This window comes from Cyrtonyx montezumae, unplaced genomic scaffold (assembly GCF_038088225.1).
Source record: "Cyrtonyx montezumae isolate F1298 unplaced genomic scaffold, pur_monq_1.0 scaffold_2, whole genome shotgun sequence".
In the NCBI taxonomy this organism is placed as follows: domain Eukaryota; kingdom Metazoa; phylum Chordata; class Aves; order Galliformes; family Odontophoridae; genus Cyrtonyx; species Cyrtonyx montezumae.
In genome coordinates, this window is record NW_027071936.1 from 10,538,351 (window position 1) to 10,550,186 (window position 11,836).

Consider the following 11,836-nt stretch of genomic DNA (forward strand, 5'->3'; position numbering starts at 1 on the left):
CAGCATTTAATTGAATCAGCTCTAGCTGTCTTCCAGTCTTCTTTTGTAATTTTTATTAGTGCTTGTCTGTTCTGTGTAATTCAAAGCGATTACAAATCCTCTGTCACTCTAACATGACAATTCTGTTATGAGTAATGCCTGTGACAGAAGAAATAAATAATGGCTTATCAAAGAGCATAAGTACATTGGCTTAAAATGCCTGTGATAACGTGTTACGTGTCTCAAATCCAAACTGCAGTGCTTCTGAATGGCAGTTCCTCCTGCTGACCATACCTAGCAATTAATGCTGCGCTGCACTCTAACCAGACGTGTCCCGTATTTGTTGCTTACCTGTGTTTTGAGAGCTCCCTGTCTGCACCTTGAAATCAGGTGCTCCTGTTTGGTGCATTAAACTAAACACCGCTGAGGAAGCTGCATATGGGTGTCTAACTTGAGTTCAGTCTGGTTTTGGACACTTAATTTTCCCTAAACTGTCAGTTCTGAGTAGAATCCTCTCTTTTCTCTCTTGTGGATAATAATCACCACAGATGTCAGGATGGCTCTGGACATGTTGCAGAAGTGACAAATACAGTTTTCTGAAAATGGTTTAACACTACCAGAAAGTTTTGAATAAACTGATGCTTCATTGTGTAGATGGGAGGGGGAATGCCTGACCCTACATCTCCATATTGTCTTTGTAGTTCTGTTTCTCCCCCCTGCCTCCTGTCCTTGATGCATCTCTGACTCAGAAATGTTTCAAAACTTCACTACGGGCAGGTATTTTCACACATAGTGGCGTTAGAAGAAAAAGATTTGCGAGGCTGTTGTGTTACTTCAGAACCAAGGTCTGATTCAGCAATGGATAGACTGTTTAGGCTTCAGTCTCATTATCCCACCAAGATTAAGTGGAAAGCTTGTTGAAATAATTGGCACAAACAACCTGTTTGAAGCTGTTTTAATGTAGTCTTTTAGAGGGACCCACCCACTCCCTTCTCCTCCTGTGTTGCTTTAAGCTAAACGCCAGACTGGAAAGGTGAAGAGTCTGTCTGGCCCGCTGATGTGTATTACTCAGGCACAAACCTCTACCACAGGTTAGGGAGGTTGGGTAAGCAAAGCAGACTCGTGAAGCCTTTGTCTGTCGGAGCTTGCTCTTATAACCTGTAAAAGTAGCTGTATGTGTAGAGATAAGGTGTCCAGCAAGGAAAGCCCTGCCCAGAAGGTAGACAGTGTGGTCTGTCTGCTCAAGGTCCTCAGCTACACGGCTTTTGTTGGAGAAAGGGCTCACCGGGTTAGGCACTTCCCTTGGGAAACTGTAGGGAGAGTGAGCATTGCACCTCCAGGTGCTCAGTGTGCTGCGCACTACAGAACTTTCGTTAACAAGCAGTAGAATGTATTCCTGAAGAAGGTATCTTTGTCTGCATTGAAACTGACAAAATCCATTATTTTAATCGCCTAGAAAATTATCAAACGCCCTTAAAGTTTTTCATAATACTTCATGTTTCTTGTTTGCTATGTAAGAAAATAGTATTCAAGTTAGAGTAGCAAACCCTTTGTTCCGTGTCTGCCCTGAAGGTACCATTCATTTCTATCTGATGGGAATACCTTTAGCCATTGGAAATGCTTTGGGAATGCAGAATGGGAGTAATGCTACCGCTTCTGAAAGGAAGCACCGAAAATATTCGTGGCGATAATGGGTTTAGAGATTCAGTAACATCTTAATTGCAGTTTTATTTTGCAATTGAGAAAATGGAGAGGAATGGAAAAGCATTTTAAAAACTAAGCCATTACATCATTGTCCTTTCTACTTGTATCTGAGACTGCTTGCCCTGATTGCTGTCTTGTTTTTAAGAGGGAAAAAATATGTATTTTGTGTTTTTTTTTCCCTCTCTGAATCCTACTGGTAAAAGCTTAGATATGTGCTGTCTTCCTTGCATTGTCAGTAATTAATATCTTCTGACATTTTTGTTTTTTTGTTTTTTTTCCTTAAGGTCTGGAAGACAGATCACCCTCATAACTGGTGAATGCGCGTGACCGTAAGCCGTGCATTATGGCAGACAAATTAACAAGAATTGCAATTGTCAACCATGACAAGTGTAAGCCAAAGAAATGCCGGCAGGAGTGCAAGAAGAGTTGTCCTGTGGTTCGAATGGGTAAGGGATGCATCTTAACCAAGTATTTAAGCACTGTGAAAGGGTTAAAGTAATGTTCAGTGAGAACGAGCTAGGGTGTTGGTTCTTTTTGTTTTATAAAGACTGTAAAAGCAGAACATTCATCGGTGAAAGTGTGAGCGATTCTTAGCAGCAGTGCCCGTTTTGAGGTCTTCAGATGATCTGAGGCTGCTGTGGTCCTTCACAGGATCCTGTCACTGAATAGCTTGGGTTGGAAGGAATCTTAGAGATATTCACTTCCAGCCCTTGCCGTGAGGAGGCACACCTCCTGCTAGACTAGATTGCTCAGGGCCGCTTCCAGCCTGGCTTCCAGCACTTCCAGAGTGGGGCTTCTCAGGGCAGCCTGGTCCAGAGCCTCACCACCCTCACTGTGAACAGTTTCTCCCTATTATTTGACTGTGTGTTCTTCTTTGGAATTCAGTAGTACTAGAAAATACAGGATACATTAGAAACTTCTCTGAGTTAATGTTATTCTTATATCACCAGGAAAACTTTGCATAGAAGTCACATCACTGAGCAAAATAGCATGGATCTCTGAAACACTTTGTATTGGTTGTGGGATTTGCATCAAGGTAAAAGCTGGTCTGCTTTATAAAGTGATAACATTTCCTTCTTATGCCAATATTACACTATATTGCTATGCAGACAGTAACTTCACAAAGTAATTCAGTTTCTCTGAATAACAGAGCCTTGTTAACTGTTAAAATTAAGTGCTGTGGTGGGTTACTGAACTGGTGGTGTTGGGAATGTACATTGTTTTTGTTTATCACTTTGTTTTCCGGTGGTGGGAAGTTTGGCTGGTTGGCTGCCTGGTTTTGGTGCTGATTCTCTTGTGTTTCTGATGGTGTTTTTTTGTTTTATTTGTGTCTTGGTGTATTTTTGTAGCAGTAGACGCCGAACAATAGAAGATGCTTTTGAAAGAGAGCTATTGCATATTGCTGTTTAACTTGTGCCATGGACTGGCAGCCTAAATTGCTGCTTTAGTGTGAAAAGTGTGCTGCAGTCTTTCTTTGAAGAAGGCTCACTAAGTAAATGATGTGGAGTAGTTTTTCCACCGAATATCCCAAGTTGGAAGGGACCCGCAGGGATCATCGAGTCCAACTCCTGACTGTAATATAAAAGTCTGTAAACTTCAGTCATTAAACTGCTGAATTAAAAAGTCATTGACATGGCCTGTAAATGGCTTAGCATATTTTACTGATAAGCAGAAAATGTTTAACTGCTACAATGTCGCTGGTCTTTTTTTTGTGTGTGTGTGAAAGTTCTTTCTAAAACCAAGACATTTAAGCACACAGTTAGCTCCTCAGTACCAAAAATAAGAATTCTGTTAATAAACCATTTGTGTGCACAAGTAATATGATGAATAAATGTGTTTAAATTACAGAAATGCCCTTTTGGAGCCTTGTCAATTGTTAACTTACCTAGCAACCTGGAGAAAGAAACAACACACAGATACTGCGCCAATGCCTTCAAACTTCACAGGTATCGTATTTTCCAGATCAGTGTAAAAGACAGAACTTTAATTTTGCAGAACCAGTGTTCCTGATTAAAAACCGGATTGTTTGTAATTTTTGCTGGATCATGTATTGTCAGATGAACAATTTAGGTTTAAACAATCAGCAAGTCCAAGAGCAGGTTGTAACATTGACTTCACCTCTAAATCTTGGCACGTGACAGCATGAAATCCACGTAACCCCAAGTTATCCATGTCGCACACAGGTTGCCTATCCCTCGTCCAGGTGAAGTACTGGGTTTGGTTGGAACCAATGGTATTGGAAAATCAACTGCCTTGAAAATTCTAGCCGGAAAGCAGAAGCCAAATCTTGGAAAATATGATGTATGTATCGTCAATAGAATAGAGCTGGCCTTGTAGATAGCTGGGGTTATACAATTTCACCACATTTTCCTATATAGGAATGCGGTTGAATTTGTGCAGATGGTGCCACTCTACCTTTTTACAGCCAGAGGATGTAACTCCACCCAGAAACCATAGCAGAAGGATGTTTATTTCAGCACCATGCATTCTGTAGGCTTTTTTTTCTTGGATTCTCTTGACGATTTCTTACTATGAAAAATGTGGTTATCCTTAGCTGCTGGTGAAGATGTTCCCAACCGTACAGTTCAGTGCCATGTTCTGAAAATAATTACTTTCTTCATGTTGCTAAATTGACATTTTGATAGTCTGCTGGCTGTACAAGGCTTTGTTCAACTACCACTGCACTGAAGGGAATATTACTACAGAATAGGCAATCCCTACTGTGACTCCCCTTATCAGCTGGTATTTCAGAAATCACATCACCTTGTGATGTGTGTTGAATCTCTTTTCGCCTGTTTCGTTATCCGAAGGAATATCATTTCAATTAATGGTCCGTTGTAAGGCTGCCACTTTAAACTACAGAGAAGTAATAGCTTTCCAACTATATCTTCCATTCTTATTTAAGTTCGGTTTATATTATTTTGTGGACTTCTTGTTTGAGGCAGCTTATTGCAGAAAATAGCAAAGCTTTTAACTTTTGAATGTCCTTTATTGAATTGTCACGCTTTCCTAATCAGACTTTCCTGTGAAGAGCCAAACTACTTTGACCATAGAAACACGTGGTGTGAATTGAATCTTACGTGCTCCTTCTGCTCTCAAATTTAGGAAGCATTTCCTCTGTGTGTGTTTGCTTGGTTTGGAAATACAGCCACGTCGCTCTGTTTCTGTTCTGTTTCTTCTTCTTTCCTTGGAAATGCTGGCTGTGAGCAGAAAACATGACCAGTTTTTACTACATCTTCTGTGCAAGTTGACTTTATCAGTCCAGCCTCTTCCCTTTGGATTAGCTGTGCCAGACAGCTGATGGGTAGCATTCCTTGACAGTGCATTTTGCCCTGTGAGGCAGTTTCACTCACGCGGTGTCTTAACTGCCTAGGTGCACATTTAAGGTGCTTGTCCTGAAGGAGCTACTGGCAGTGCAGCCGGAAAAGTAAAAATCCCAAGTCTTCTCTATTTAGCTGTTGGTTTATTTTGTTTTTAATAGCAACCTCATAGAGGCAACAAAACAATTCAGTAACAAGCTCTTACCCAGGTTTGGTTTGGTTTTGCAATCTTGCAAGCACGTTCCATTTGCGGTGTTGATTGTACCATCAAAAACGCCTTAAGTGATCCTGGGCTGTAATTCCGTCACAGGATCCACCCGACTGGCAGGAGATTTTGACTTATTTCCGAGGCTCTGAGTTACAGAATTATTTCACCAAGATCCTGGAGGACGACCTAAAAGCTATCATTAAGCCTCAGTACGTGGACCAGATCCCCAAAGCCGCAAAGGTAAGAAATGCCTTTAGTTAAAGGGAAACGAGGAGCTTCTCCTGGCATGCTTCTTTCTATTGAAAGATTTTGTTTTGAGAACAGCTCATTGCTGGCTGCAGTGATTCATCTCGAAATAACATCGTTGGGTTATCTGTGCTACTTTAGGGAACGGTGGGATCAATTCTGGATAGAAAGGATGAAACTAAGACCCAAACCGTTGTATGCCAGCAGCTTGGTAAGTCAGTTTGCAACATCCTTTCTGTTAGAACGTGTTTATTTTAAAAACTGAAACTATTCCAGTTACTGTCTGCTGTTCTTGCAACATCTGAGCACCTCCTACAGTGAGAAGCTTTGCACGTAGAAAATACTGTGCAAGCATGTAAAAATTCTTATTCAGAAAGCTGTAGGTACGTAAATCTAATCAGTGAGAACGATCGGTGGGAGGTGGACGGCTGGATCGTGTTGTAGCTGTTCTCCAACCTCGGTGATTGTGTGATTCTAACTTGCTGTAACTCCTCTGAGTAGCTGTACGATGATTCTGTGTAAACTAACTTTACTTCTTCCTGTTTGTTTTTTTTCCCTCTGTGTAGGGTGTCCGCTGTGATTTTACATGTGTACATAGGTAATAAGCGTATGAATTGTTTGGTATAACATATCTAAAATTAGCCTCTTATTTGCAGACTTAACCCATCTGAAAGAAAGAAATGTTGAGGACCTTTCAGGAGGAGAGCTTCAGAGATTTGCTTGTGCAGTTGTTTGCATTCAGAAGGCTGATATGTATGTTTAATTTACTTCTGTCACACGTTGCTTCTACTCACATGTCTCAGTGGTTCTTTAACATATATTGCAAGAAGTATTTGATCGAAGTGTTCCTTTTTTCTCTTAAGCCAGTTTGGCAGCTTGGATCTGTTTTTCTTTCATACGTAGTGTGCTTTTTGTTTTTAATTTGTCCGGCCAGAAGTATCTGATTTCAGAGAGGTAGCTGTTTCTCAGTGTACCTCACTTAATCATCTTTAGATAAGAAATGGACAGAAATGAGATCCTCCCCCACTTTAAGGAACTTGTTTCCCTTTTCCTCTGTATTGCAACCAGGAGATTTAGGCCACCCTTAGTCTGTGCTGTTTTTTGTCTCTGGATCAAGAATGCAAGATCAGAAGACTCTTTTTCTTTTCTGGCTTTTATTGTGTTGTTTTGATCCGCGGAGAGAGGATGCCTTTCTTCCAGCCTCCTACAATTGGTGGATTTACACTTGGTGTTAAATTCACAGTGAATCAAACCTGAGTGCATGGGATTGCTAACCCATGGATGACTTCTTTTAACATAACTTTCTGAGAGCTTTAACACTTCATGTTATTCTAATCCAAGATTTAAGGCAAGTGCTAGTAAATAATTTTCATTTTTATCCTCACTCACTGTAAGCAATGGTAATTTTTTAGTTGTGTTTAGTGGTTGAAATGTCAGTATTAGCTCTGAATATGTTGACAGCTCATCTTCTCTAAGGTGTTCTTCTTTCTTTTGGGGTTAGCTTCATGTTTGATGAACCTTCGAGCTACCTAGACGTCAAGCAGCGCTTGAAAGCTGCCATTACTATTCGGTCCCTAATAAACCCTGACAGGTAAGTGTAACTTTAAAATGTAATTCTTGTCTGTAACATAGCTATACAGAGCTAGAAAAACACCTCCATCTCCCTCTAAGCGCTAACTTCTCAGTGTGGTACATTAATTGATGTTAAATAAAAATATTCCAAGCCAGTACTATCCTATTCTTCCACATGCTGGAATCGTCCTGTAGTTACTGTTTCAGCTTTGGGGTCTGTCTTGCACTAAGTACATGAAAATATCAATAGCTTTTGTGCATGCAAGACCATATAAGATTGTTCAAAGTTGAAAGATAAAAATCTGACTCTATTTTTCAGGTACATTATTGTCGTAGAGCACGATCTAAGCGTGTTAGATTATCTGTCTGACTTTATCTGCTGCCTGTATGGTGTGCCAAGTGCTTACGGTGTTGTGACTATGCCTTTCAGCGTAAGAGAAGGTAATGCTTGCCCTGTCTTCCTTTTTAAACCTACAAAATTTTTGTGGGAGAAAAAATACACAAAAAACCCACATGAAAATACTTAAGAGTTTGATTTGTGAACACGTTCTTTCTACTATGTCATGTTTTGGTAAATGAAGAAAAATAATTTCTTAATTAAGTTTTGTTTTTTATGATAGAAAATGTATGACTCAATCCAAAAGCTTATTATAAAATAACCTTTTCTTGTTCTGGATAAGATTTTGATAGCTGCAGGTTCTTTTGTAAATTGGAGTTAACACAGAGGACCCTATGAACAGTAAAGGGTGGGAGATGGGTTGCATAGTATAGAAGTATTTAACTGAACTGATCACCTGTGTTGATTTAATAATGTTTTTGTGAGAGCAGCTCCAAAAGCCATAGTCCCTTTAAGCCCTGCGCACAGTACTCATAATGGGCTTTCAGGAGTAGACTCTGTAGCCCTTTTGTCCTTTAGTGTAGTAGGTCCATTGTTTCTATAGTGCCATATAAAGTCCAACCTTTTCCTTACTTGCCCAGAATTTACAGCTAAGAACTAAAATCTAGTTTGCCCTGTTTTGTGTTAGGCATTTAAATTATTATTCCTCCTTCATAGGCATAAACATCTTCTTAGATGGCTACGTTCCCACTGAAAATCTGAGGTTTCGAGATGCATCTCTGGTATTTAAAGTGGCTGAAACAGCTAATGAGGAAGAGGTTAAGAAGATGTGCATGTACAAATATCCAGGAATGAAAAAAAAGATGGGAGAATTTGAGCTATCCATAGTAGCTGGAGAATTTACAGATTCTGAAATTATGGTGATGCTAGGGGAAAATGGTAAGTGGGATTCTCATTAGAAATTATTCCAACAACCCTGACTCTAAAGCCTTTCTGGAATCTGCAAGCCAGGCTGCTAAATTAATGTGTTTAAGTCAAGTTGAATGCTTGTTTCTTAGTGAAGATGTCATGCTATGGGCGTGCTCTCTAAAAAGTGAGAAACTTGAAGTTAAGGATACCATTATTTTGTTACCCTGTTTTAAGAACTCAGATGGGCAGGGTGATTAGCAAGCTTAGCCACGCATCTAGACTGTCGTGGCTTTAAATGCCTCTTTGAGTTGAAAAAAGCAAGTACTCTCAAAGCTCGCTTAAAGGAAATGTAGGAATAGTCAGAGCAGTTCTATCTTTAAAATGCATTCTTTACTCAGTCTTTATATTACCCTATCACTGACTTAACTACTCGAAGTCCAGCTTACATCTAACATGCATGCAACTTGTATCTTATTTTAGGAACTGGCAAAACCACGTTTATCCGAATGCTTGCAGGAAGACTTACTCCCGATGAAGGAGGTACTCCTTGATACATCAGTTGTAACTATGTTCAAGATATGGGAAAGGTTCTTGTGTTCATTGTGTTATTTGTTCATAGGTGAGGTCCCAATTCTAAACGTCAGCTACAAGCCACAGAAGATCAGCCCTAAATCTACAGTATGTTTTATTCTTACCTTATTAAGTACTGTGCTTGCTGCAAAAAGCATCTTAGTGTATAAGTAGAACTTTTGATGCCTGGAGTAGAAGAACATTTTGTTTTTAATTATTTTCTTGTAGCAGTACACATAAAACTGATTTCTTTTGATAGGGAAGCGTTCGTCAACTACTGCACGAGAAGATAAGGGACGCCTATACCCACCCCCAGTTTGTAACTGACGTGATGAAACCTCTTCAGATAGAAAACATCATTGACCAAGAGGTATTTTCAGCCTGAGAGAATACTGTAATTTTTAAGCGCTCAAGAAGAAATGTGCCTCACTTCTCTCCTCCTCCTCTTTCTAGGTTCAGACGTTGTCTGGTGGTGAGCTGCAGCGTGTTGCACTAGCGCTTTGCCTCGGTAAACCTGCAGATGTCTACCTGATAGATGAACCTTCAGCGTATTTGGACTCTGAACAACGTCTCATGGCCGCTAGAGTCATGAAACGGTAAAGCCAAGGCAGCGGGTAAACGTTTGGTGTTCTCATTTGTTTTGGAGTACATTTATATTCAGATGTCTATCAATTCTATTTCAGTTTCATTCTCCATGCTAAAAAAACAGCTTTTGTGGTAGAACATGACTTCATCATGGCTACGTACCTCGCTGATCGGGTGATTGTTTTTGATGGCGTTCCTTCCAAGAACACAGTTGCTAACAGGTAAGGGGCTCATTCTGTAAGCAAGATACAAGGTGATAAAACAAATTAATTGTTTATTGGAAACAACGAAATAAAGCATCCTTGGCTATGGAAATTTAAATTAAAGAAGAAAAGGCAGGAGCTGGTCAAGCTTACTCACTATGGCTTTAGTCTACTGCACACTCACTATGGCTTTAGTCTACTGCACAGCCACTGAACTGTAGTCCAAGTAGGACAAGGAAGCAGCATCAAGGGGAAGGATGAAGAAAGGGCTGTTAGAGTATGCTTATGGAAAATAACTTACACATGTGTTAAAAGAAAGCTGTGAACTAAGGGTGTTTCTGGCACCTGTGTAAACACTGAGGGAAGTGCAAGTCTTGACAGCAACGCAACATCTGCAGTCTTCACATTTTAAGGATAAAGCTGTCTTTTTGCGATTTCTCTACTTTGATTCCAATAAGTAATTCCATATAAACTATGGAAACTTGGAACAAAAGCCATATGGGAAATCAGGTTTGTAGAGCTCTGTAACGAGGCAGTAGTTAACATGAGCTAGCTGCAGCAAACACACTGATCTTTGTATGTGCTAGCTAGTTTCCTTCCCAGGAGCACATTTCACAAAATCACAAAATTGTAGGGGGTGGAAGGGACCTCTAGTGATCATACAGTCCAATTTGAATTAAAAAAAAACAAAAACACCCAATATCCATTTCTCAGCATCATGTTACCTTTTTTGACAAAGCTTCTCTTTTAATATATAAGTACCTTACGCACCAACACAGAAGTATATTAATGAGAATTGAAAAGTAGCAAGCTGGAGAGTTCTAGTGAGATGCATACCTGCCAGCACAAGTATGGAACATGTTCAAACTGAAGAGATGGTACATGCTTTCCAGCTGATGTTCACCTCTCTTAACAGCCCTCAGACTCTCTTGGCGGGAATGAATAAGTTCCTATCTCAACTTGAAATCACGTTCAGAAGAGATCCTAACAACTACAGACCAAGAATAAACAAACTCAATTCAATCAAGGTAAGAAGCACTTTTACTGTGATTTAATAATCATTCTGTGTACTGTTAAGAGTATTAAGTGAAGTAGGAAGGAATTCAGCTATGTTTAAAGTCTGCCAAAGACTGCTTTTAGTAACACTGACCTTTTCTCTCTCCCCAAGGATGTGGAACAAAAGAAGAGTGGAAACTACTTTTTCTTGGATGACTAAATATTGAATCTGAGCATCTTTTGTAACAGGCCTATAAAAATGCATATTCAAATCAAAAATTGATGGATAAGAAGGCTCAGTTGGGTTTCAGAACACTTCATTTTTTTGGAGCTTCAGCCAGTGGTGCGTGTAACATCTGAGACAAACAGCAGTGCAAAAATCTAGTCTGAATAAAACTGCCACTTTCTATATTTTGGTGACACAGCCCTATTTTCAGTGTTACAATTCAAAACAGACCATCTTGAAATTGTTGAAAAAAGGCTCCAGCTTTTTCAAAATTTGAAGGTTTTCAACCCTGTCTGTTCTGCTCACATCCCAGGTGCTTACTGGACTTTGAATTTTTAGAAACCATGACAGCTTTTTCTGTACAGGACAGACTCACCAAGAATATCAAGGTATAGAAGATCATCTTATTTTAAAAAGGCTGAATCTCTCTGTATGAGGGTTTCATAAATAAATATCCTCCAAACTCAGTTTTTCTGTGATACAGTGCAGAAATCCTTTCAACACTGATTGAGCAGTGTCTGTGTTTATACAATGTCACGCACACCTTTATCATTACAGAGAGAAACAGAAGGTGGAGCACCAACTACCTATAACAGTGTAAAGAAGGACATTATGTCCTTAAGTCCTTAGTCTCTATGCACCTGCTTAGGCCTCAGTACAGGAGAATAATTAAATAAAGTGTCAAGGAATATACTAAAATCCTGTCAAGCTTCTGTAACTTAAACCTGCATAAGAGAAGAAGGATCCCTGGCTGGCATCTTCTTCTAGCTGCTTTGCTTTACAAACTGCAGCAGAGAAAGAATGAGGTTTTTTGAGAAATAAGACAGTTTCCAAAGTACTTGTCAAAGTCAGCAGAACCTTCCTTGACTGCACTGCAGTACAGCGGAGCTGAAGAGAACACATGCATAGGAACTTGTGAGGAAATAAGAATTATGTAATTGGGTAGGGCAGCTCACACGTTGGCACAGCATACCTCACTCA

At 39.8% G+C, this 11,836-nt stretch overlaps 1 protein-coding gene across 1 annotated transcript; it reads left to right on the plus strand.

The window, feature by feature from the left end:
- The first annotated feature begins 1,972 nt into the window (after positions 1-1,972).
- ABCE1 (ATP binding cassette subfamily E member 1) lies at positions 1,973-11,037 on the plus strand. The gene is made up of 17 exons (XM_065736382.1): positions 1,973-2,129; positions 2,634-2,719; positions 3,532-3,629; positions 3,867-3,984; positions 5,314-5,451; positions 5,599-5,668; positions 6,114-6,210; positions 6,959-7,048; positions 7,349-7,470; positions 8,084-8,305; positions 8,756-8,815; positions 8,895-8,953; positions 9,105-9,215; positions 9,299-9,441; positions 9,529-9,651; positions 10,550-10,661; positions 10,802-11,037. The coding sequence occupies exons 1-17, from the start codon at positions 2,027-2,029 to the stop codon at positions 10,847-10,849; spliced, it is 1,800 nt and encodes a 599-aa protein (XP_065592454.1). The 5' UTR covers positions 1,973-2,026; the 3' UTR covers positions 10,850-11,037.
- The last annotated feature ends 799 nt before the right edge of the window (positions 11,038-11,836 follow it).

What these genes read in the sequence shown, in the direction of transcription:
- ABCE1 (XM_065736382.1), top strand. Translation starts at nt 2,027, where the DNA reads ATGGCAGACAAATTAACAAGAATTGCAATTGTCAACCATGACAAGTGT. An exon ending in CAAATCTTGGAAAATATGAT is followed by an intron (nt 3,985 to 5,313) that starts GTATGTATCGTC and finishes ATTCCGTCACAG; the next exon opens with GATCCACCCGACTGGCAGGA. An exon ending in AGATCCCCAAAGCCGCAAAG is followed by an intron (nt 5,452 to 5,598) that starts GTAAGAAATGCC and finishes GTGCTACTTTAG; the next exon opens with GGAACGGTGGGATCAATTCT.